We start from the raw sequence: 25,589 nt of genomic DNA, 5'->3' as shown, positions 1-25,589 counted from the left end.
AGCACCCGGGCCTACCCGGCTCTTCCGGGATTTCCCGAGTCGACCGGAACTAGGGCGGAGCCTCCCAAGCGTGCGCCGCGCGATTGGCCGGCGTCGTTGTCGCTCAGCGCCCCGAAGGGCAAGGGACTGGGCGCCGCTCACCTCCGGTCCCCGGCCCGAAGGCGTGTGAGAGGGGCCGGAGAGAAAGTTCTGGGGTCGGGAACCGGAGGCTGGTGCCATGGAGCCGGGCCCCGCCGTGTCCCCTGGGCCTTCTCGCTCCTTCAAGGAGGAGCTGCTCTGTGCCGTCTGCTACGACCCGTTCCGCGACGCTGTGACTCTGCGCTGCGGCCACAACTTCTGCCGCGGGTGCGTGACCCGCTGCTGGGAGGTGCAGGTGGCGCCTACCTGCCCGGTGTGCAAGGACCGTGCGACTCCCGCCGACCTGCGCACTAACCACACCCTCAACAATCTGGTGGAGAAGCTGCTGCGCGAGGAGGCGGAGGGCGCGCGCTGGACCGGCCACCGCTCCCCGCGCCTCTGCCGCCTGCACCGCGGCCAGTTCAACCTCTTCTGCCTCGAAGACAAGGAGCTGCTGTGTTGCTCCTGCCAGGCCGACCCCCGGCACCAGGGGCACCGCGTACAGCCAGTGAAAGACACTGCGCACGACTTTCGGGTAAGAGTGGCAGTGTGGGGAGGTGGCGGGGCGCGCACGTGGTGGCCCAGCCGGGACCGGAATCCCGCACCCCTGACCCCGCCACGCCCACCGCTCCGGCCTGCCCAGCCCCGCCCCTCATCCTACTGCCCACCCGCTTGTGCCTCCAAAGGATCCCCACCTCTCTGGCTTTGGTGACCTGCAGAGGCTGCCTTCTTCACCAAGGCCGGCCTAGCGGGCCTGAGATGGTAGGAGAGGGAATGTAAACCAGAAGTGTGAGAACTGGGCTTACACGGTGTTCTCCAGACAGCCCCACCCACTCGTGAAGGGCTGAGGCCCTGTGCTCTTTGGGCAGCGCAGATGTGGGTAATGCTTAGGAACCGGGAGCTGGGTACATTCAGGCTAGAGGTGCAGGAGCCCAAGACCAGGGATGTGGAGCCTCAGGATCCCCCCAAATGGGTCACCGATGTCCCGAAACAGCCCCATCTGTTGTGCACTGTGGGGAGGCCTCTGGCCCTGGCCAGCTGGCTTAATTCTGCATCACTCTCTCAGCATCCCAATACCTAGAGTTCTAGAGACTTTAAATAAGGTAAGGAGCAACTTACAGAGCAGAACTAACATGAAGAATTCTTTGGTATAGGAAGGAAAGATGACCGGAAAATAAGGATTAGCCAATCAGGAGTTTTCAAAATTTTTGACCTTAGCTAGTAGTAACAAATGTGTTTCTCATTGTGATCCAGAACACCCATATGTATGTGTCAGTTGAAATAAGAGTTCTGTGAAAATGTCTTTTGTATTCTGGCTTGTTTTATTTTTCAAAATTGCACAGGGTGTGAAAAACACCAATTTTTTTTCATTACTTGCTAATACATGAGTCAGACCCACAGTTTGGAGGGTGCTGATTAGCTGGTAGGCAGCTGCGTGTATTGAAAAGGAGGTGTTGCAAGAACTCCCAATGGCTGATCTCCAGAAACTGTCTTCGTTAGTTTGTTTCGATGTCTTTCTAAATAAATATCCAGAGTTGATGACAGCAGTTCCATACACATGACAAAGTTCAAGTGAAGGGGCATGTCATCAATATGCACGTTTGAACACTACAGTAGATTGCCAAAGGGATAACCCTAGAACTCCTGTCACCTTATTTGTTTAACAGTGTCCACAATAATGCTTTTCCCTATTTCCACTGGCAGAAGTGCCCGGTCCTGAATTGGGTCAGCTAAAGTAAGTGCTGGGCATTTCTGGGGGCTGGGGTCCAGTAGGGAGGCCACCATAGAGGAGTCATGTCTAATCACCATCAGACTGGCAGAGGTACAGAGCAGGAAGATGGGCAGGGGTCAAGGCCAAGAGCACCAAGGCAGCACCCCCCAGGTCCAGGCTAAGCCAGAATTCAAGGTGACTGAACCAGATGCCAGAAAGCACACATGGTCATTAGTTAGACCTAATGACAACTTTCTGTTTCCTGAGCAGATGCCTTGTACTGCTAGGTCCTGGGGATACTGCAGGACACAAGATAAACAATAATTCATGTCTTCAGGGAGCTTCAAGCAGAAACTTGAGGGATGAGGAGGTGTTAGCCAGATGAAGGAGGTCAGGGAGGGTGTTTCAGCCAGAGACAGCAGTATATTTAAGGATCCAGAAGCAGGGAGGCCTGACTTTCCAGGCACAGAAAGAATTTTACAATAGTTAGAATGAGGATGCAGATGCGAGAGGAGCCAGGAGGCTGGAGGCTTGGCTGTCATGCTGAGGACTGTAGGGAGCTGTTAGAGGGTTTTAAGCAGAGCGATGGTGCTGTCAAATCTATGGGCATCAGGGCAGTGTCTGAGCAGGTAGGGAGTCTAGTCCTGAGGGGTCTGAGGAGAATGCCAGCCAGCTGAGTGGGCTCAGCCTGCTGCAGGGTGGAACTCACTCGTGTCAGACAGCTGTGTGCCAAGGACTTGTTGTGTTCCAGGCCCTGTTCTGTGTGTTGAGGCCACAGAGGTTAGCGAGATGGAGCCCTCGCCCCATGGAGCTTTCAGAGGCCCCTTCCTCCTTCTTGAAAGTACATCATTCCAACTTCTGCCTCTGTTGCCCCGTTGCTTCCTCTAACTCTCCCACCTTCTTCTTGCAAGGACCCTTGTTACTACATTCGGTCTTCCCAGACAATCACGGATAATCGCCCCATCTGAAAATCCATAATTTAATCACATCCACAAAGTCCTTTTTGCATGTAAGCTGGTGTGTTCACATGTCCTAGGAATTAGGACTGGACATCTTTGGGGGGCCATTATTCAGCTTGCTAAGAGTAGGCACTATTCTCCCCATTTTACAGACAGCAGCACTGAGTCTCAGGTTAAGTAAAAGCTACAGAGCAGATACTGTGTGCCTGGGGCTTTGTTCATCTCCTATGCTAGTCATGGTCCCAGGGGAACACTTTCCCTGCTGGTCCTCTGTTCTGGGAGCTGTGAGGGCAGCTGACTGTGTGTGGGGGCACTTAGAGACTTTAGTGGTAAGAGCCACTGTCAGTAGGTGTGGGCTGAGGGCCTGCTTCGTGTCAGGCGCAGCACATCCAGCATAGGACAGGGCAGCCCTAGCCCCTGCCTTCTTGGGGTCAGAGAATCATGATTGGGTGATGATCACACCCATAATCACATAGTTTCAGCCTGTGATACTCCTGTGCAGGACAGTGCAGGATGTGATGGACCATGGTACAAGGGGGCTGCTCCTGCCTGCTGGTGCGTGGGGAGGCCCAGATTTCACGGAGACCCGAAGGCTCAGAGCAGGTAGAGAAGGTGGGGCGTGCAGTAACCCACTGATGTCTGGATGAGGCGTGAGGGCCTTGAGGACACATCCCACAGGGCTCTGGAGGGTGTTAGAGATCTGGAGATTTGTCCTATGGGTAGTGGGGCATGAAGGGAAGGACGATGGGGTTTCAGACTACAACATCAGTGCATCAGCCAGACCTTTTGTACATGTTGGAGCTCGCAGGGATCTTAGAAAATGCCCTAGTGCAGTGTTCATCAAACTTGAACAACCTACCTATTCTCCTCAAAGGAAAATACATTCCGACAGTGGGACTTAAATAATCTTACCTTATTCCTTATGTGTGAACCCAAACTAGTGTAAACTTTCTGCTTGTACCACATACAGTCAGTAAACCCAAATGAAGTTTACAGATTAAGTATACAGAAAACTAAAATCAGTACAATTCTAGTTTAGATATTAATGACAAGGTTTTATTTTCCTGAAACTACAGTGCTGCCCCTGGGTGACTAACGCTTGCCTGGCAGTACTTGTGATGCCCCTGCACCCTGTTCCCTGGGATTACTCAGTTCGCCAGCCAAAATGGCCTTGTTTGAAGAACTCTGAAGCTTTCTTGTAATATGATTGGCTTTTGTTTGGGTCTTGCACATCCCTTCACCTGTGAAGTGTATTTCTGTTCTTTCCTTTTTAGGCCAAGACAGTGAAAATAGGGTAGCCTGGTGCCGAGGAAGTTGCTAACGAGATGCAAATCCTGGCACTGAAGCTGTAGGAACCGAAAGCATATGTCAGCACTGTTTATGAGGTCCCTCAGAGTAGGTTTACCTTGGTATTTTTTTAGGTTATCACTGAATGAAAACACTAATTTAAAACACTCATGGAATACCCACAGATCCCCCAAATACACAGAGCCAGAGCCAAAGCGACTGTGAGGAGATGATTACGTTTTACTGATGAGAAAGTGGAAACTTGGAGAGATACAGGGACTACAGTAGGTCACAGGGACTGAAAGTGTACCTGGGATTAGAACTCGGATGTCCTGACTCCCAGTCCACACTCACTCTGGCTTACATCTTCAAAGCAAACCTGCCCTGAACCTCCACCACATCCCAGGCCTCTGACCTGCCTTATCCAGACCCCTTTCCTGTCTGTCCCATCAGACTGACATGACAGCCATTCTCTGCCCCAGCCCCTTCCTCTTCTGGGATTAAACCTTCTTAGACTCCTCTGGCCAAATGTAACCTAGAATTATTCCGTGTACCTCTTAAGTCTTCCCCTTTCCAATTCTTTCACCTTTTTTCCTGCCTACTCACCCCCACCTAGATCCCCCCTTATGGGCCAGGCCGCACCAGATCCAAGTCTGACTGAAGGGTATTTATTGCCCACTTGGTAAGGCATGTGCCCAGGACAGGGATGGGGTCTCACTGAACACTGCTCACCGAGGCTTCTCATTATGGGACCCCGCAGGAGGTGTCACGGTGGACACTGGCCTCAGAAGGAGGACTGCACACCAAGGGGAGGCACACCAAGGGTAAGGAAGGGATCTAGGTGACATCACGTCACATGCAGTTACGCTATCCCTTTAAGAAACCTGGGGGATGATGAGCAGGAGAGTTAAGTCACCTGCAATAAGGGGCACTTAATAGTGACACTAGTCTCTTTCAAGCGCTTTGCATGGATTGGCTTTCTGGATCCTCACAGCAGGCCTGTGAGCTAGGTGGTGTTCTCATCTTTCTTATACAGATGAGGAAACTGAGGGGTTGAGGAGTTAAGGAACATGTGCAAGATCACCCACTACGAAGTGAAGGAGCTGGTATTTGGACCTGCATGGCCAGGTGCCAGAGCTCTTAGGTGCTATGTCAATCTGTCTGAAAACAAATGTTGGAAATACATAGGAGAAAGGACACAAACTAGAGACAGATGTCAGGAGATCTTGGCAATGGGCTAGGTAGGCATGGATGGTGAAAACTTGCATTCTCCATTTTTAGGGTGCAATTTGAGAGACCGCAGGCACTTCCATGCCTGCATCTTCAAGGTGCGGAGCCTGACAACCAGAGGGAGAAAGAGCTTCTGCTGAAGTTCTCACCAGTGTTTAGTGACAAAGATACCGGTCAGGTCTAGCTCTCAGTCCCGGAGGTGGTGTGGCGTGAACGTGGCATTCACTGACTGGGCGGGCAAGTTGTTAGGTGAGTGTCTGCTTTGTGCTGACCCCTGGGGTCATGTGGTGGACAAAGCAGCCGCAACACTTGCAGATCAAGCCTTCAGTCCTGCAAAAGTTTTTTGGGTGCGTTGAGTGCCAAGGTGCTGGGTGAGAGGACCTGGGCAGTAGGACCTGCCCCCAGGAAGCCTGGAGCCTTTCCAGGAAAGTAAGGCAATTTTGCAGGGCAGAAGTGGGGTGATGGAGGTGTACTGGGGAGCAGTGAGAGCCCATGGAGGTGTGTCTGACCTCAGGGGGGAGATCAAGGCAGCTTTCTGAAGGAAATAAAGGGGGCCCGAGCTGGTTTTCAAGGCCATGGTGGGGCAGTTGGGTGAAGCAGGTGGGAACTGGTCAGAAGCAGCAGCATATGTGGGCTTGGGTCAGACAGCCCTGGTTGCATCCTAGATGTAGCACTTTAACAAGTACTTGCAGGGGGCTGTGACAATCTTGGGTTTTTCACTAAGTTTTTCTAGGTCAGTCACTAACTGCATTGAAGGGGAAAAAGTGGGATAAAAATGCATAGTAAATCCAAAAAAAAGGCAAGAAAGGGAATTAAAAGAAATATTAAACAAGCAGGACAAATAGCACAGGACAAAATGATACAGGTTTAAGTGCAACTATACTGGTAATTATGTTAAATGCTCCAGTTAAATAACAAGTTGTCAGATGGATAAGAAAACAATCTGTCCCACTGAAGTAGATTATATCATAGATTTAAAAAATGCATTTGATAAAGTTCCTTATCCTTTTGTGATTTAAACAAAATTAGCAAACTAGGAATGGAAGAAATATCATTAATTTGATTAAGGGTATCTACCAAAAAACTTAATACCTTATTTAGCGATGGAACATTTTTCTTACTGAGATGAAGAAGAAAACAGGAATGCCCATTATGAGCAGTTCTATTCAGTTTTGTACTGGAGATCTTAACTGATAAAGTCAGTCAGGAATCATAAAAAGTAGAAGGTTTGGAAAGAGGGAAACAACACTGGCATTTCATTATACATAGGTAATACAATTATGTATGATTGCATAGAAATTTCTGTTGCACAGAAAATAAAAAGATGCTGTAGCCAGGGTTCTTGTTTGCGAAGTCGAAGAATGAACTTTGTGAACGGACAAGGCAGGAGATTTACAGAGAGTTTTTATTCAGTTACAGAAAGAGAGCTTTAGTCAGGATAAGAGAAAGTATGGAACTCCGCACAGGTGCAGGGAGGGGCAAGTTTGCCGTTTGGGGTCTCAGTGTCTAGGGTTTTTTGCTGAAGTAGGAGTTTTCTATAGATTCAGCCAGATGCTAGTTATATTTTAACCTATCTTTGTGAAGGTTTCCTTGATAGCCTATTGTAAACTAATGGGCCTATATGACTGAGCAATGAGCTCTTCTATGCCACTGGGTCCCAATGGGGAGCAAATTGTTACATTGTTTCAATCTCAAGCACCCTGTTTTGTAAGACTTAGTCCTTTTCCAGGGCCCACACTGTACTTTAACTGGGCAGGAGTTACGCCCTGCTGCCTTCCTATCTCAGTGCTACAGGTAGTGAATATGAATGAGTTTAGACCATATGCTGGTTGTAAAATCAAGATTAAGAATCCATTATATTTTTCTGTATCAATAACAAATAGAATATAAAAATTAAAATGTTTATAATAGTATAAAAATAGGATGTTTGGGAATAAATGTACAAAGAGTGTGCAAAAGTGACCAGAGCTCCAGCAGGGGAAAATTTAAAACTTTGTTGAGGGATATTAAAGAAGACTTAAGTGGCAAGATATACCATGTTCATAGATTAAAAGACTTGGTATTTAAAGATGTTGTTTATGTCCAAACTGATCTGTAGAGTTGGTACCAACCCAGTCAAAATCCCAACATGATTGTTTTGTGGAATTTGACAAGCTAATTCTAAAATTGTATGAAAACTCAAAGGGCCAAGAATGGCTAAAACATTCTTAGGAGATATTTATTAGATATCAGGTTCTTTTATAGCTATAGAAATTAGGACTGTGTAATATGGGCACAAGTATAAACAGATGGGCCAGGGAAGCAGACCAGAGAACCTGGAAACAGGTCTGTGTTTGGTGAATAATAGGTGGCCCTTCAGGTCGGTGGAGAATGATAGTAATCTTACATAATAGTTCTAAGACAAGGAGCCTCCTGGCCACACCATTCACAAAATAAACTCCAGGTGTTCACATTAGACCTAAAAAGGAAAGGAAAGCATAAAGCTTAAAACAAAACAAAACAAAAAACATAGATTATCTTTGTAACCTCAGTGTAGAAAGATATTTCTTAAAACCAATCAGCATTAGTTCTAAAGGACAAGACTGATAAATTGGACCATAATGAAAGTAAGACATAAAGTGATACAATAGAAGACATCTGTTCTACATCTAGCCCATAAAAGACATACATTGTGTATCTATAATATATTCCTACAAAACCAGTAGGAAAATGGTCAAAAGGCTTTAACAGGTATTTAAAAAGTAAAGATCCAAATGGCTAATGCATATTTTTCTTTGTATTGCTCATGTGGTATAAATTGATACAGCTGTTTTGGGAAACAGTTTGATGTTATCTTCTAAGGGTGAAGATACACATACCTGTGGCCTAGCATTCCTACCCACTGGAATATGTTGTAGAGAAAGGAGTGTGCATGTACACCAGGAGACTTATACAAGAATGTTCATGCTACTTGTATCACTTGAAGATCATAAATGACCCAACCTGCCATTAGCGACAGAATGGATAGATGATGGTAGTGTATGCATACAATGGAATACAGTGCAACAGTGAAACTTAAATACAATAATGTATTTGAATCCTACAAACCTTAGGTGGAGAAAGCAAGGCACAAAAGAGTACATATGATATGATTCTGATAATATGAAGTTCAAAACCAGGCAAAACTGAAGTATATTATTTAGGTTGGGGATGTACACACAGACAGTACAACTGTAAAGGAAATCAAGGGAGTCCTATAAAAATCTGTCAGAGTTGTTTCCTCTGACAGAAGAGAGGGATTAGATTGAGAGCGGATGCATGGCTAGGAAGAATTAATATCATCAAAATGGCCATCCTGCCTAAAGCAATATACAGATTTGATGCAATCCCTATCAAATTACCAGCAACATTCTTCAATGAATTGGAACAAATAATTCAAAAATTCATATGGAAACACCAAAGACCCCGAATAGCCAAAGCAATCCTGAGAAAGAAGAATAAAGTAGGGGGGATCTCACTCCCCAACTTCAAGCTCTACTACAAAGTCATAGTAATCAAGACAATTTGGTACTGGCACAAGAACAGAGCCACAGACCAGTGGAACAGATTAGAGACTCTAGAAATTAACCCAAACATATATGGTCAATTAATATTTGATAAAGGAGCCATGGACATACAATGGCAAAATGACAGTCTCTTCAACAGATGGTGCTGGTAAAACTGGACAGCTACATGTAGGAGAATGAAACTGGACCTTTGTCTAACCCCATATACAAAGGTAAACTCAAAATGGATCAAAGACCTGAATGTAAGTCATGAAACCATTAAACTCTTGGAAAAAAACATAGGCAAAAACCTCTTAGACATAAACATGAATGACCTCTTCTTGAACATATCTCCCCGGGCAAGGAAAACAACAGCAAAAATGAGCAAGTGTGACTACATTAAGCTGAAAAGTTTCTGTACAGCGAAAGACACCATCAATAGAACAAAAAGGAACCCTACAGTATGGGAGAATATATTTGAAAATGACAGATCCGATAAAGGCTTGACGTCCAGAATATATAAAGAGCTCACATGCCTCAACAAACAAAAAACAAATAACCCAATTAAAAAATGGGCAGAGGAACTGAACAGACAGTTCTCCAAAAAAGAAATACAGATGGCCAACAGGCACATGAAAAGATGCTCCACATCGCTAATTATCAGAGAAATGCAAATTAAAACTAAATGAGGTATCACCTCACACCAGTAAGGATGGCTATCCTTCCAAAAGACAAACAACAACAAATATTGGCGAGGTTGTGGAGAAAGGGGAACCCTCCTACACTGCTGATGGGAATGTAAATTAGTTCAACCATTGTGGAAAGCAGTATGGAGGTTCCTCAAAATGCTCAAAATAGACTTAACATTTGACCCAGGAATTCCACTCCTAGGAATTTACCCTAAGAACACAGCAATCAAGTTTGAGAAAGACAGATGCACTCCTATGTTTATCGCAGCGCTATTTACAATAGCCAAGAATTGGAAGCAACCTAAATGTCCATCGGTAGATGAATGGATAAAGAAGATGTGGTACATATACACAATGGAATACTACTCAGCCATAAGAAGAGGAAAAATCCTACCATTTGCAGCAACATGGATGGAGCTGGAGAGTATTATGCTCAGTGAAATAAGCCAAGCAGAGAAAGAGAAATACCAAATGATTTCACTCATCTGAGGAGTATAAGAACAAAGGAAAAACTGAAGGAACGAAACAGCAGTGGAATTACAGAACCCAAAAATGGACTAACAGGTACCAAAGGGAAAGGAACTGGGGAGGATGGGTGGGTAGGGGGGGATAAGGGGGGAGGAGAAGAAGGGGGGTATTAAGATTAGCATGCATAGTTGGGGGAGGGAGAAAGGGGATGGAGGGCTGTACAACACAGAGAGGACAAGTAGTGATTCTACATTTTGCTATGCTGATGGACAGTGACCGTAATGTGGTTTTTAGGGGGGACCTGATATAGGGGAGAGCATAGTAAACATAGTATTCTTCATGTAAGTGTAGATTAAAGATTTAAAAAAAAAAGCAGTTCCTGTGTGCTGACCTCCAATGAGTTCTGCACAGTGGTATAGAGGGCATGTCAAAGTGTGGGCAAAGGGTCTGTTTGTTTCTATGCAGAAGATCAAGGCCTAGCTTGGCTACCCAGAAAATGAACTAAGATACGATATGAGGAGGAGCTTCCGGCATCAGCACTCTCTGGAGGACTCATGCCGGGGGATGATCATCAAAAAGCCTCCGCAGGGATCTGGGCGATGCTGTGGTTGTGGCTGCGTCCACCCCACCGTTTCCTGGACTTGCCATAGGAATGAGGAGGGAGATGTCTAGGCTGGCATGTGCACACAGTGAGACAACGAATTTGACTGGATCTGTACTGTTGGAACTCAATCAGGAGTTGGGAGGGGTGCAAGGTGTAGCGCTCCAAAATCTTACGACTATAGACTATCTACGGTTAAAAGAACATATGGGATGTGAACAGATCCCAGAAATGGGTTGCTTTAATTTGTCTGACTTCTCTCAGACTGTTCAAGTACAGTTGGACAATATCCATCATATCATAGACAAATTTTCACAAATGCCTAGGGTGCCTAACTGGTTTTCTTGGCTTCACTGGAGATGACTGGTAATTATAGATTTGCTTTGTTTATGTCACCGTATTCCTATTATGTTAATATGTGTGCACAAGTTAGTTAGTAGTTTAAAACCTATACATACTTAAGGTACTCTACAAGAAGATATGTCAAAGAAATAATCAATCCTCCCATGTTTTCTTCCATCTGCTACCTCTATAGCTTTTCTTCTTCCTTCCTAATTACAACCCTTAAATAGAATTCGTGCCTCATATTGAATTTACCGAGTAACATAATTCCTCCAGGTGGTAAAGATACCTCGAGACAAGTGCTGGGCATAGAAGCCACAGGGCATAAATCTGCAAAGAAGTAAAAAGCTAACCTTTTCAAACAATATGGCTTCTCTCTCACTTACCAACTTTACATTTCCCTGTATGGCCCCGGAAGATGACTGGTTAGCCAGAGACGGGTAAGATTCCTCAAGGGAGGAACAACCTAAGACAGGCACAGTCGCAGGGGCGCCATCAGGTGAGAAATTGGGGAACAACAGTGGTGAAGCTTAGAACCTCACCCCCACCCCTGTGTTGAGAGAAAGCTTCTGCATCCATGGATGTTTTATTGCCCTTGTCTAGCTCGGATTAGCACATAGTCTACAGGCACACACCTGATCATCTACAATTGCTCTCTTACAACACTAAACTATGTTTTCTACCTTTATCTTGCATCTACCTACCACTTCAGCAGTTTATAAAAATAAAAATAATAATAAAGGGAGAAATGTGGGATCCACATATAAATCAAGTATAAAAATCAAACAAATATTCATATTTGACCTGATTGTTTATAGTTCATAATGCGTGATCAAAACCGAAAGTTTCTGTGATGACTGCCCTTGTACTGTTCACCATGTAAGAACTTATTCACCATGTAAGAATTCGTTCACCATGTAAGAACTTGTTCGTTATGCTTCAGAAGATTGGAGACTGAAGAGAACTAGGCTTGAGATGGATTAATGACTGTGCATTGAGCATTGACCCCCTATACAGAATTTTATTGTTGTTAACAACCACTTGATCAATAAATATGAGAGATGCCCTCTCAAAAAAAAAAAAAAGATTGAGAGCGGATGCATCTTGGGAAGTTCATAAGAGGTGTTCAATTTATGACTGTTTACAGATTGTTGTACATTCATGTTTTATGCCAAAGGGAACAAATTGCCAACAACAGCTAAAGAGATTGAAAGGTAAGAAGTACTCACTGAACTTAAGAGAAATTCAAAGGAAGGAATTTCCTTTCATTAGGGAAAGAAAGCTCTTGGTGACAGGAAAAGGATAAAACTTATAAAATTTTCATTTTATAGGTTTTTAAAAATTTGAGATATAATTTATATACAATAAGATGCAGGGATCTTAAGTGTTGTTTGCTGTGTTCTGACTCTTACACCCTATGCCTGCACTGCTGGACACTCTAGAATGTTCTCTCACCTGGAGAGCTCCCTTCTTCGCAGTCTGCCCTCTACTCAGAGGCCATCTTAATGATGCCTGTCCTTGAATTTTACATAAATAGAATGATGCTATATGTACTCTTTTGTGTTTGGCTTCTTTCCACCAAAATAATGTATATATTTTTGATTCACCCATGTTATATATATCAGTAGTTCTTTTTTATTGCTAATCAACTTTCCATTATATGAATATTCCATAATATACTATCTCTTGTTGATGGACATTTTCGAATACATTAGTTTTGAAACATATTGTTTAGTTTCACATTTATGGGAGGAAAATTTCATTAATGTGCTAGGTTATTTGAGGAATTTGGTAAAGTATTGACAATTATAAACTTTTATTCCCCAGAACTAAAGAAAACTGACAACAATTTTAAAGACAACAATTTGGAAATAAGGTGACACATTTAGAAACACAACAGACAGCTATATAAACATAGTAAGAACCCCCGAATGAGGTGGGCGGATGGTGTTTGGCTAAGAACATGGCCTCTAGTGTTAGTTCTCACTACAAACCGTAGTTCTGCTCCTATCTGCCTGTATAGATTTGGTAAGTTGCTGAACTTCTCTGGGCCTTCTTTTCTTTTCTTCTCTGTGTAGTAGGAATATAGTGTCTACCTCATAAGAATGATGATGTTTGTAAAGTGCTTTATTTAGTGCCTTGTGCATAGTACATGCTTGGAGTAATACCGTACCCATTGGTTGGTCTCACCAGCTAACATTTCAGAAAGGGTCATTTTAGGGTTGTCTTTGCTGAATTAAACCTGAAATCTCTAAGTGATTGAAAAGTTTGGGAAGGACAAGGGACTGTCACCTCCTCCCACCCTCATCATCCTATAATTCCCTGTCAAGGTTGAAGGGCAGAGGGCCAGGCTGTGTTGTTTGGGGGTCAGCACCCCTGAGTCATGTGTGTGGGCAGCTGCTGCACTCCTGTCATTCATACTTATTTGGCGAATCACGGATTTGCCCTTTTGGACACTTAACAAAACATCTAGTCCCACACGATAAAACATTAGGGTGGTGTTTCAGTGGTCTTTTTGGGGCTCATACTATTAAAGACAACAATTTGGAAATAAGGTGACACATTTAGAAACACAACAGACAGCTATACAAACATAGTAAGAACCCCCGAATGAGGTGGGCGGATGGTGTTTGGCTAAGAACATGGCCTCTAGTGTTAGTTCTCACTACAAACTGTAGTTCTGCTCCTGTCTGCCTGTATATACCTCAGAGATGATGTACTACAGAAAACAGTGTTTTCAAAAATCTGTTCAGTATTCTCAAGAAGAACATTAAAGTGACTGGAATGAGTAGAAAAGAAAACAAAACCTACAGAAAATGAAATCATTCATTATTTTATTTCCTGGTGTTAAAAAAAAAGCACTTAAAATAATGGGCTGTAGAGCAGGACAGATGGCCTAGTTAGCTGTTGCTGCATAACAAATTACCCTGAAATGTAGTGGTTTAAAACAACAAATATCTATTATCTCATGGTTTCTGTGGGTAGGAATCCAGGCACAACTTAGCTAGGTCTCCCTGCCCCACTGTGGGGTCTCTGACAATGCTGTGATCAAGGTGTTGGCTGGAGCTGCCATCTCATCTGAAGGCTTGCACAGGCCAAGGTCCTGTTCAGACTTAGTCATGTGATTGATGGAGGATTGGAGGCCACCCTCAGTTGCTGGCGTCCGTGTGAGCAAAAGAAGGCGAGATGAATGTCACCTCATCTCAGAAGTGACATCCATCACTTGCTATATTCTGTTGGTTAGAAGTAAGTCCCTAGGTGCAGCCCACAGGGCGGGGCCTCCACTAGGGCAGGAATCCCAGGAGGCAGGCTTCCCGGGGCCATTTCAGAGGCTGCCTCCTCCAGTCTGCCCTCTGGCCCCCAATGACTTGTGTCCCTCCCACGTGCAGGATGTCTCACCCGTCTTGAGGTCTGCAGATGTCTTAGCCCATTACAGTATCAGCTCCAGGTGCAGAATCTCATCACCTAAGTCAGGTCCAGGCTGGGATGAGGCTCTTGAGTACCTACTGCTGCAGATCACCTGTATAACAGATCTCCCCCAAACTTGTCAGCTTAAAACAACAAACTCTTATCTCACAGGAGGGCTCACTGGGGCCATCTTAGGGGCTGCCTACCACCTCTGCCTAGGTTCACATCCATCTTTGGCCACATACTAGCTGTGTGCCCTTGGGCTGGTCACTTTCTCTTTCTGTGCTTCAGCTTTTTTCATCTGTAAAATGGGGCTAATAATATTACTTAACCTAATAGGGATAATGTGACAATTAAAGTGATATAATTTGTAATTAACACAGTCCCTGGCAAGTAGTAAATGCTTGATAAAGGGCAGGCATTTATAATTAATGTTATTAGCATTGTTACTTTTATCATTTCTTTGAAGAAAAAGCTTGCAAAGTTTTCTCAGAATATAGAAAGAAGGATAAAGATGCAGAGAAATTGATAGGCCTGGGATACAAAAGGTAGGGATCCAACCTAAAACTAGTAGTGACTCTTCAAGGAGAACAGATCAATGGTTAAAGTTTTAAAAACAAAAACGACTGAACAAAAAGTATTTGGATCTGCTGATTAAAGCATTTCACATGAACCAGACACTATTAGAATATTGGAATAAGGTAGGGATGCCGGGAGGTGCAGCGAAGATAAGGCCCTGTGGGAATGACCAGTCTAGATAAGCCCCATAATCAGATCCGTTGTTAGTGACTGCAGTTCATTAGTGAAGGTCACGAGGGAGGCTGTGCGCACGTCGTCCTTACAGGAATGCGCACAGCTCCGTGGCTCACTGCCCACCCACCTGGACCAGCTTAGGCCTCAGCAGGATGCCCTTCTCTGCTGTACCGACCAACTCAAGAGGGAACAGGTCCCCTTCCTCCTCTGCCCTGGCTCTGTATCTGTGCCTGGTGTAAAACGAGGGACCAGTTATGCTGTGGACTTCAGATTCCAGGTCCGGGCTGCATGTACCTTCCCACTGTGCCCCACAGTGCGGACAGGCCGGCTTCAGTACACGAGGCTGAGTCGTACCCACGTGCAAGCGGAGCTCCAGTCATCGGTGTGTGCCACCCTCTCTGCCCGGCCGCCAGCTCTGACCCGCCTCTTTGCTCCTCATGGCAGGCCAAGTGCAGGAACATGGAGCACGCGCTGCGGGAGAAGGCCAAGGCCTTCTGGGCCATGCGGCGCTCCTATGAGGCCATCTCCAAGCACAATCAGGTGAGTGAGTGCTCGGGCTCGGCGGGGAGGCGAGGGACACCCGGGGCAGCCGGGGCACTGGTGAGGACAGGCTGGCCTTGGCTGTGGCTGTGGACATAGAGTTGGCCTTCCCCAGCCCTGAGGGTCTAGCACAGCCATGTTCTCCGACGGGCTGCACAGCATGGCCTCTTTAAACACCTGGGCATGGCCACCCAGCAGCTGCAGGAGCAGCTTAAAAGGCCACCAGTGCCACCTGTACTATGGCTTCAGACTAGCCTTAGCACATCCCCATCTGTCCAATGTCCAAGCCAACGGTGACCTGGGCTCTTCGGTTACTCCTTTCCCCCTCCCTCCCCACAACCCCTTCATCAGCAGTCCTGTCCCCAGTCTCCACAGTATATCCTGTGCATCTGACACACCTTTTCTGCCACCACCACCCTTGTCACCTGGCCTCTACCTGGCCCCCTGCTTCTGCTCTTGTTCTATAAGCCACTCTCCACTCATAATTATTTCTTTATTTCATTTTCTATTTCTGTTTATTCTGTTACGTTCTTCTGTTAGAATATAATGGAAGAAGGGCCCACTAGTATCTAAGAATTCTTGGCACACAGTAGGTGATGGATAAATGCTTGTTACTTGAAGGAATGTATGGGCTCCCCTCTTTTCCCACTCTTGCTGTCACGCCGGGCACCCTCTCCCTCTGAGTGCTGTGTGGATTGCATCCTGCTGTCTGACCGCTTTTCCTGGCTCTGTCCCTTACTGCCTGGGAAAGTGCGTCTGATAATTGCTGCTCAGGTGGACTCATCACAGGCTCAGCAAAGATACTTGTGGCTCGGGCTGCCTGGCACTCCCCTAAAGCTCTGGCCAAGGCCCTCCACTGCCCGTGTGTCCATGGGAAGGAGTGAGCCTGGGAAAGCCTCACTCACATCTGGCAGTAACCACAAAGCAGACCTACTTTCGAACCCAAGCCTTGGTCTCCAAGCAAACCCTCCAAGACAGTCCCCCTCTTCTGTGAAAAGAGGACAGTTCCCTCTCTAGGAACCTTTTAAAAGTTCAGCCGAGATACTACATGTGAAGCGCCCAGTAGAGAGGTCATTCACCGGTTCTCATGTCTTGGAGACCAACAGACTTCACTCTTTTGATGAATTGTTTTTGTTGTCACAGTGTCAGAGCCACAGACACATGTTCAGCTTCCACTCCAAAGAGGAGGTCACTGCCCTGCTGTGACTGGAGCACAGTGTTGGGTTTTCCCAGCAGTTGTCCTGGAACCATGGAGCTTCATCTCTGTGCTTGACTTGATTTCCTTTTGTAGCAAACACCATTTACCTGGCTGTCCTTGTGTGGGACACTTGGGGAGGGTCCGTATATCCAAGTGACAGACAGCACCTGACCTAACATGGTCAAGCATGAAGATTCCAGGATTCCGGCTTGATTAATGCCTTTCCCCTAAACGCTATCAATCCAGGTCAGTGGGTGACGTGAAAGTTTGGGCGTTCACCCCTTTATTTCTAAGCTGCCATTGCCAGCGAATAAAGTCAGTTTATGGAGTTCACTTTGCACTGGCTGGATTTTCTTGTGGCTCTGCTTTTTATCTTTCTGGGTGACACTTGTATTTCAGTCTCCCACTGTACATCAGTCTTCGGAGCCTGATATCCCAACTGTGCCATCTCTTCTCATTTGCATTTCTTTGATTATTAATGAGTTTGTGCATCCTCTCCCAGGTCTCCTAGTCATTTGCGTTTCTCCTGTGAATGCCAGTTCACATTCCTCTCCTTGGGATGTGTGTTGCTTTTCCTCGTAGATTGCTCAGCCTGTCGGGGGTTGCACATGTTTTTTTAGTTATCATATTGTCAAGCCATAAACATAATGAACTTTGAATGCAAAGATGAGATTCCTAAGCTGCCCCACTAGAGACACATGTGGAGTTGTTTTCCAGTAGCCTTTATGGGATTGTGTTTGTGTATTTAACTTCACTGGTAGTCCTTTGACATATAGAGCTTCTTATTTTCGTATGTGTTCAGTTATCTCATTCTTTCTTGGAGGCTTCTCAGATTTATATATATGGTAAGAAAGGTCTTTTTCATTCCAAGGTGATGAGAGATGTTTCTATGCTTTTTCTGCATTTTGGCTTTAACTTTTAAATAGGTTTGTAGTTATGATTAGGAGTATGTCTATTATTAATGATTCTGTTTTAAAATAAATACTTCCTTCTCCTCTTTTGTAAGTCTCTGGACCAGACAAATTTCAAGTTCAAAGTTGGGAAGGCCAATAATTTTTAAAAATCATTGCTTTTTGCAGCCATTTGTTTCTGTGATTTAGGATTTCCTTCGCTCTTATGCAACCTAAATAAGATACAGAATATTGTACGTTGAGGAAGTTCTAGGGCTACAGTGGTCATCTGTGAAAGTCACAGTTGTGATTTAATTTTTTAAAATTTATTGAAACCACCTCATTTCACAGTTAGACTTATTTTAAATTTAAACATAAACTTGTGCTAATGCTGTATCTACGTATTTTATCTCTGGGTTCTACATACAGTTTCTTTTGAAAATAGAGTTGCTTTGCTAAAACATGACAGTCACGAGCTGGGCGATCTGGGGTTCCACCCGCACTCGCCCTCTGGGGCTCCCCCTCTGCACTGCAGGTGGAGGCTGCCTGGCTGGAAGGGCGAATCCGCCAGGAGTTTGATAAGCTTCGTGAGTTCCTGAGGGTGGAGGAGCAGGCCGTCCTGGACGCCATGGCCGAGGAGGCGAGGCAGAAGCAGCTCCTGGCCGAGGAGAAGATGAGGCAGCTCGCGGGGGACACGGAGGCTCTGGCCCAGGAGATCGAGCGGCTGCAGATGGAGATGAAGGAGGATGATGTTTCCTTCCTCATGGTGAGTTTGCTCCCCATCTGGGCTCAGGTCCAGGGACCAGGTGTCCGGGAGCCAGCGGGGAGCCGGGGACCAGCAGCCTTGGCACCCTGCTCCCCAGTGATTCCGTCGCTCCCGGAGAGCCGGCCGGAGGGGCTCGCAGAGGAGGGGCATCGCTCTCTTCTCCTCTCCTTCCTTCCCCCGCCCCCCCTTCCTCTCTTAGACTCGCGCCTGCTCTCTCCTCTCCTTTTTTTTCCTTCTCTCCACTCAGGACAATAGAGTACTATTTCAGTAAACTTTTTATTTTAGAATAACTCTAGATCTGTGGAAAAGTTGCCAAGACAACCGAGTACTCCTGGGTACCCCTTCACCTGCCCTCTCCTGTTGGTAACACCTTCCATTACCTGGGCACGGTTGGCCAAACTAGACTCCAGACTCCGAGCTCGCCAATTTCTCCATTAACGTCCTCTCCCTGCCCCCAAGACCCACCTTGCGTTCAGTCCCCATCTCCCAGCCTCCCCTGTTCCGGGACGGGCTCCTACTCTTTCTCTGTGTCTCAGCCCATCCACAGTCCTGGGCGTACAGCCAGGTGTCCTGAAGGGCGTTCCTTCCGGCGTGGTTTGTCTAATGTATTTCTCATGATTAGACTGGGGTTGTGGGATTTTCTGAAGAATGTAAATTAGAGTATTTCTAAAGTATACCATTATTTAAACTTTTAATCTAAATATGTTTTGGTATCTTGTATTTCCTTAAGAAAAGGATGACTCCATTCTCTAGAAGAATATATTTAGTTCATTTCTTTTCTTCCTTCTATTGATTTCCTTCTCCCACCTCCACATACACACACACACCCATTGTCACTACGTCTTTATGGAGAAGATTCCATAACTGGAAAGCTAGTTTGGAAGCTGGTCAGGATAGCCGGGTGTCCCCTTTATTTGCAGAACAGCTGAGCTCTCCGGAAGGGGCTGTCTGTAGAGTGGACGGGAAGGGACAGGGACTTTGGTGGGTTCTCTGCCTCACACAAAGCTTTGGGCCGTATGTCCCCTGTCTTCATGATGCCCCTCATCACAGGCATCAGTGGCTCTACAGGCTGGATTCCTTGCTGTTTCTCCATTGGAAGTAGGGGGTGTCATCTTGCCCAGACCCTGTACCCAGCTACCTTCAGGGATGCTTTTCAATCCTCTCTTATATAGAAACTTTACTGGATGTAATTCACATATTACATCACTCACCTGGAAAATGTGTAATTTAGTGGTTTTTAGCATATTCCTAGAGTTAGACAGCCATCATCCCCTCCCACGACTGCTCCCCACCAGCCCTGAGCGAACACCAGTCTCCTTTCTGTCTCCATGGAGTTGCCTGTTCTGGATATTTAAGTGTAACCGTTCCAACAACTGCCATGTGACCGCACCATCTCACATTCCCATGAGCAGTGTGTAAGAGCCGTAATTTTTCCACATGTTTGCCCACACTTAAAAATTTGTTTTTTCTTAAGCCATTGTAATGGGTCTGAAGTAGCATCTCATTAGGTTTTGATTTGCATTTATTTCTCTGATGGCTAATGATGTTGAGCATCTTCTCATGTTCTTGGCCGTTTCTGTATCTTTGGGGAAATGTGTATTCAAGTCCTTTGTCCATTTTTTAAATTGGGTTGCTGGTGTTTTTGTTGTTTACATGTTAAGAGTTTTTATGTATTATGGATACTAGACCTTTATCAGATACATGATGTATAAATATTTTCTCCCATCTGCGGGTTATCTTTTCACTTTCTGGATGACATCCTTGGAAGCACACAAGTTTTTCATTTCGAGGAAGTCCAGTGTGGCTGTCCCCTTTTGCTGCTTGTGCTCTTTTTGTATCATATCTAAGAAACCACTGCTTAAGCCAAGGCCATAAGTTTTATAGTTGTGGTGCTACATGTAAGTCTGACCCATCTTGAGTTAATTTTTGTATTTGGTGCAAGGTGCGAGTCCAGTTTCATTCTTTGGCTTGTGGATATGCGGTTGTCCTCCTACCGTTTCTTGGAGACCATTCTTTCTGCCTTGCATGGTCTTGGCACCCTTACAGATACCAATTAACAGTAAATGTGAGGGTTTGTTTCTAGACGTTCAGTGTCCATTGATCTATATCCGTAGGTTAGTACCACCCTATCTTGATTACTCTTACTTTTAACAAGTTTTGAAATCAGGAAATGTGAGCCACCAACTTTGTTCTTTTCCAGGATTGTTTTGGCTATTCTGGGTACCTCGAATTTCCATATGGATTTTAGGATGAGCTGATCAGTGTCTGCAAAGAAGCCAGCAAGAATTTTGATAGAAATCATATTGACTCTATAGATCAGTTAGGGGAATATTGCCATCTTAACAATATCAGGTCTTTTGATCCATGAACATGGGGGGTATGACTCCTCCTTAGGTCAGAAACTTACATGCTTTTTTCTCTTTTTATGTCTCTGGTTTTTTCTCTTTCAGAAACACAAGAGCCGAAAACGCCGGTAAGTTGCCAAGGCTTGTGGAGGGGAGGGGAGGGGAAGCGCAGGCAGAAATACCAGGGGTGCAAGCTTCGGCTCCAGGCCAGGCAGGTAATGAAGCCAGCTGGGTGTGAAAAATGGGAGTGGGGGGGTGCTGGCCAGGCGCAGTGAGCCCTCCTTTAAGACATTCGACTTCTGATTTGCCCTGGCATGGTGCTGTTTCCCAGAGTGGGAGCATTGCCACACACTCTGAGGGGAGGGAGTGTGCCAGCCTGCACCTGGCTCATGTTTCACAGTGGGTCATCCCAACTCTTAGGCTTGTTCCTTGGTCCTCGCCTCCCCTCTGAGAGCCTCAGGACACATGGATTTGTGTTGACATTTGCTGGGTCACAGTGATGCATAAGGAAGAGCTGTGCCCCGGTCAGAGCTGTACAGAAGTGGAAGGTAGTGCTCTGAGCAGTAGTGAGTTCCCTGTTGCTGGGGGTGTTCAAGCAAGATGCCTTCACACTATTGGTCTAGAGGACCTTTAAGGTCTCTTCTCACTCAGACATCCCATGGGTGGATGTGTAAGTGTTTACTGCCACAGGGTGGGTACTGTGTCTGAGAACCTCCTACTTATATTTATTCCGGCCTGTGCACTGCATCCTGTAGGCAGGCGCAGCCTCCTTGGCTCTGGGCTCTTCTCCCCCACAGAGCACAGCATAGGTTTATCTCGGGTAACGTGACTAGGGGATTAAGCCTGGGGGCAGAGGACACAGTCCTGTTGCCTGTTGGCAGCTGACGCAGTGAGGCCCAGGGTGCATGGCCCTGGGTCGCCCACCAGCCCAACTCTCCTTTCCCAGCCTCTTCTGCACCATGGAGCCAGAGCCCGTGCAGCCTGGCATGCTCATTGATGTCTGCAAGTACCTGGACTCCCTGCAGTACCGGGTCTGGAGGAAGATGGTCATGTCTGTTGAATCTGGTGAGTGGGGCTGTGGGGTGGTGGAGGTGGGGGTTGTGACAGGTGGAGGGAGCACTTCAGACGAGGCAGTGGCCCAGCTGAGCCTGTGTCTTCCAGCTTCCCGCCCCTTCTGACCTCCTCATCTCTTGACTGAGCTCTTCTCCAGCGTCTTTCAAATAGGTCTCCAGGCCCTCCTCCACAGCCTGCCCCCTGCTCAAGCCCCTCCTGGCAGGACTTCCTCCTTTTCGGGTCTTGACCCTCGGCCACCTCTTTAGAAAGAGGAACTGGCTTCCCTCTCTATTCTGCAGGTGTAATGAAAGACTTCCAGTCCAGCATTGCCTCTCCCAAGGTGATTCCAGCCCACGTGAGCCACTCCGTTGTGTGCTGTGGGCAGAGTGTGTGTGTCTCCTTGAAATCCATATGTTGCAACCCTGATCCCCCATGTGGTGGTATTTGGGGTCGGGGCCTTAGGAGGTGAGGCCATGAAGGAGGAGCCCCCATGATGGGATTATCCCCTCACAGGAAGAGATGTCAGAGAGCTGGCTTCCTCTCCCCTTCCTTCTCTCCCCCGCAGCGAGGACACAGAAGGAACCATCAGTAAACCAGGAAGAGGCCCTCACAGAACCCCGCTGTGCTGGCACCCTGATCTTGGCCTTCCAGACTCCTGAACTATGAGAAAGAAATTTCTATTGTTTAAGCCCCTTGGTCTGTGGTATTTTTGTTGTAGGAGTCCAGATTGACTGAGATGCCATAATTTTAGAGGGAGAAACATCAGTGACCCAGAGGAATGTTACATGCTTTCTCCTAAGATGTCAAATGAGTTGTGTGAGCTGGTGTCCCTGCCTGTATTGGCTTCCTGATTTTATCAACAAAGGACTATAATCTGGATGCTTTAATATGACACATAATTATTTGCTCACATTCCAAAGGCTAGAAGTCCAAAATGAAAGTGTCAGCAGGGCCATGGCCCCTCTGAAACCTCTAGGGCAGCATCCTATAAGGGCACAGCTCAACTCATAACCCTGCGCTTGGCTGAGGGCAGTTTCCTCCCAGCACTGGGGCCGGAGACACAGTTGGTCAGTCTGTGGGTACTGGAGGCATCAGCTGGCATGGCAGGAGGGTGGGGCGGGAGGCATGCTGATGTCCCCCCTTCTCCCCTTGCTCTCAGTGCCCTTCAGCTTCGATCCCAACACCGCGGCTGGCTGGCTGTCCGTGTCTGACGACCTCACCAGCGTCACCAACCACGGCTACCGGGTCCAGGTGGAGAACCCGGAGCGCTTCTCCTCGGCGCCCTGCCTGCTGGGCTCCTGTGCCTTCTCCCAGGGCTCCCACACCTGGGAGGTGGACCTGGGGACGTTGCCCAGCTGGCGGGTGGGCGTGGTGCGCATGCGCCAGGACGCGGGCGCCGAGGGCCACTCGCACAGCTGCTACCACGACACGCGCTCGGGCTTCTGGTACGTGTGCCGCACACAGGGCGTGGAGGGGGACCACTGCGTGACCTCGGACCCGGCCACGTCCCCCCTGGTCCCCGCCATCCCTCGCCGCCTGCGCGTGGAGCTGGAGTGCGAGGAGGGCGAGCTGTCCTTCTACGACGCCGAGCGCCACTGCCACCTCTACACCTTCCACGCCCGCTTTGGGGAGGTGCGGCCCTACTTCTACTTGGGGGGCACGCGGGCCGACGGGCCGCCCGAGCCCATGCGCATCTGCCCGCTGCGCATCACCGTCAAGGAGGAGCTGGACGGCTGAGGCCGCCGGACCTGACCGGGGCCGTGCTCCATGGCCCCGTTTTCTTCCCGACCTCTTCCTCGAGCCACACGCACCTCGGCCTCTCCGCACCCGCCCTCTTGCCAGGAGCTTCCCACGGACCCGCCCTGCCCTTCCCTGTGGCCCCAGGCCCCCACCACCTCATCCTTCTGCGCTCGGCCAAAGGTCCTCCAGGAGATCCTCCCTGGCCAGGCCTCCCCTGAGTGGTGGCGCCTTCAGGATGTGAATTTTCTAAATCCTAATGCCATGATTTCTGTGGATAACGGTCGCTGCTAGAATGGGCTTGTTTTTTATTGTAGTTTTTGTTCTTATGCCATGTTGGTGACACCAACAGATCAGGAGATAATTGCCACTGGAAAGAGTGTATAGTTCCCAGAGGAGGGGCCATGCCATGGGGAGGGGCGGGGGGTGCGCGCGGGAGCCCTCGGGGCTAGGGGGACGGGCAGAGGGGGTGAGGAGAGGGCAGGGTGGGAGGCCTTACTGTGTTTCGTTTCCGCAGGCGGGAATGGGCAGGTTTAGGGTCAGCGAGCTGAGTGATTTTGGAGGGCGCTAGGGCACAGGGGCTGCCCGGCCTGGCCTACTGGGCCTGGGGAATGCTGGCCTGGAGGGTAGGAGCCCAGGGAGAGCCGCGTCAGCGTCTCGGTGTAGCTCCCTCCCGACTGGGTGCTGTGGATGAAAGGTGTGCTTACAGGGGAGCGGTCTGCTCACAGGAGTAAGTTAGCCCAGAAGGGGCAGGTTCCCCAGAGGCAGTGAGGCCCCAGATGGCGGAGCACTGAGAGTACAGAAAATAGGGAAATACAGTTCCTGCAGGGCTTACTGGCTTTGGGCCGGACCCATTTCTCAGCCTGTCTGTCTATCACTTTGTACCAGTGCTTCAAACTGTCACAGAGCCCCCGGGCCCCCCAGGGCAGAGCGAGGCTGCCCTTCAGATCACCTCAGATTTATCGAAATACACTTCTTGGACGATTGATTTTACTTAAAAAGCACAATTTTTAAAGCCATGGTTTAGACCCGTTGCCTTTCTGGGCCTCATTTCCTCATATGTAAAGGAGATGGAAAATAATGACGTTCTGTGGCTGTTGTGGCAGAAATTCCTATGACTCATTCTTACGAGGGTATGAAGAAGGAAGGAGGGGCCTTCTTCAGTCAGGAGGGAAGAAAGGGGTGCAGAGTGGGGCTGAGAACAGAGGGGGATACCAGTGCACCCCACCTCCACTGTGCACTTGGTGCCCACCTCAGTCTGCTCCTTGCTCTGGCGCCCTGTGCATTTTCAACCTGCTTGCTCCCTCTACCCCCAGACCTGGACCTCCACCTTCTCTTCCACACACATGCCTATGAATGGTTTTAATTGTCAACTCACTGTGTCCTGGGAAACAGCATGAAAAAGGGAAACATTTTCTTAAAGGAGTGGTGTTCTGACTGGGGGCATGTGCCTGATTGAGGACTTACGTCCTACTGTCTCTGCCCCCGCGTTCACAGAAACAGACATTTTAGAAATGATGATGCAGAACTACAAATTGGTTATAAATGTGATGTGTACCTTGGCAGGGACTGTGGAGAGGGACGCGGCAGGAAATGCCCCTGAGTGAAGGGTCCAAGCTCAGTAGTGGTGAGGATGTGGGCAGCTGTGCCCAGGCAGATCCCATCTAAAGGCACTTGGACTCAAAAAAGCTCAAGGCACTTTGGAGCCCAGCACATCTGAGGCCAGTGTGCCCTCCATGATAAAGAACTTATATGTAGCCCATCAATATAATTTCTATATAATAGTTCTGGACCGGAAGATATTTTTATTTTGTTAGTTACAACAAACTTAAAATTGTTTTTTTTTATTTCCACCTTAAATATTAGAGAAGCTTTTTTTTTTTTTTTAAATAGGATAATTTTGGTGGGCCTCTTTTAAAAAAATAAATAAAAATGATATTTGTGCTAAAACCTACTTTTTCTGCATTTTCC

The 25,589-nt window shown here is 47.2% G+C and overlaps 1 protein-coding gene across 1 annotated transcript; it reads left to right on the top strand.

The window, feature by feature from the left end:
* The first annotated feature begins 90 nt into the window (after positions 1-90).
* Positions 91-25,589, top strand: TRIM35 (tripartite motif containing 35). Its single transcript, XM_037024541.2, has 6 exons — positions 91-652; positions 15,534-15,629; positions 18,253-18,483; positions 20,934-20,956; positions 21,775-21,893; positions 23,041-25,589. Exons 1-6 carry the CDS (start codon positions 218-220, stop codon positions 23,616-23,618), a joined length of 1,482 nt encoding a protein of 493 aa, XP_036880436.1. The 5' UTR covers positions 91-217; the 3' UTR covers positions 23,619-25,589.

The sequence above is a fragment of the Manis javanica genome, chromosome 3 (genome assembly GCF_040802235.1).
Source record: "Manis javanica isolate MJ-LG chromosome 3, MJ_LKY, whole genome shotgun sequence".
Taxonomy (NCBI): Eukaryota; Metazoa; Chordata; class Mammalia; order Pholidota; family Manidae; genus Manis; species Manis javanica.
The sequence above is the reverse complement of the archived record's forward strand: the minus strand, read 5'-3'. Positions and strand labels throughout refer to the sequence as shown.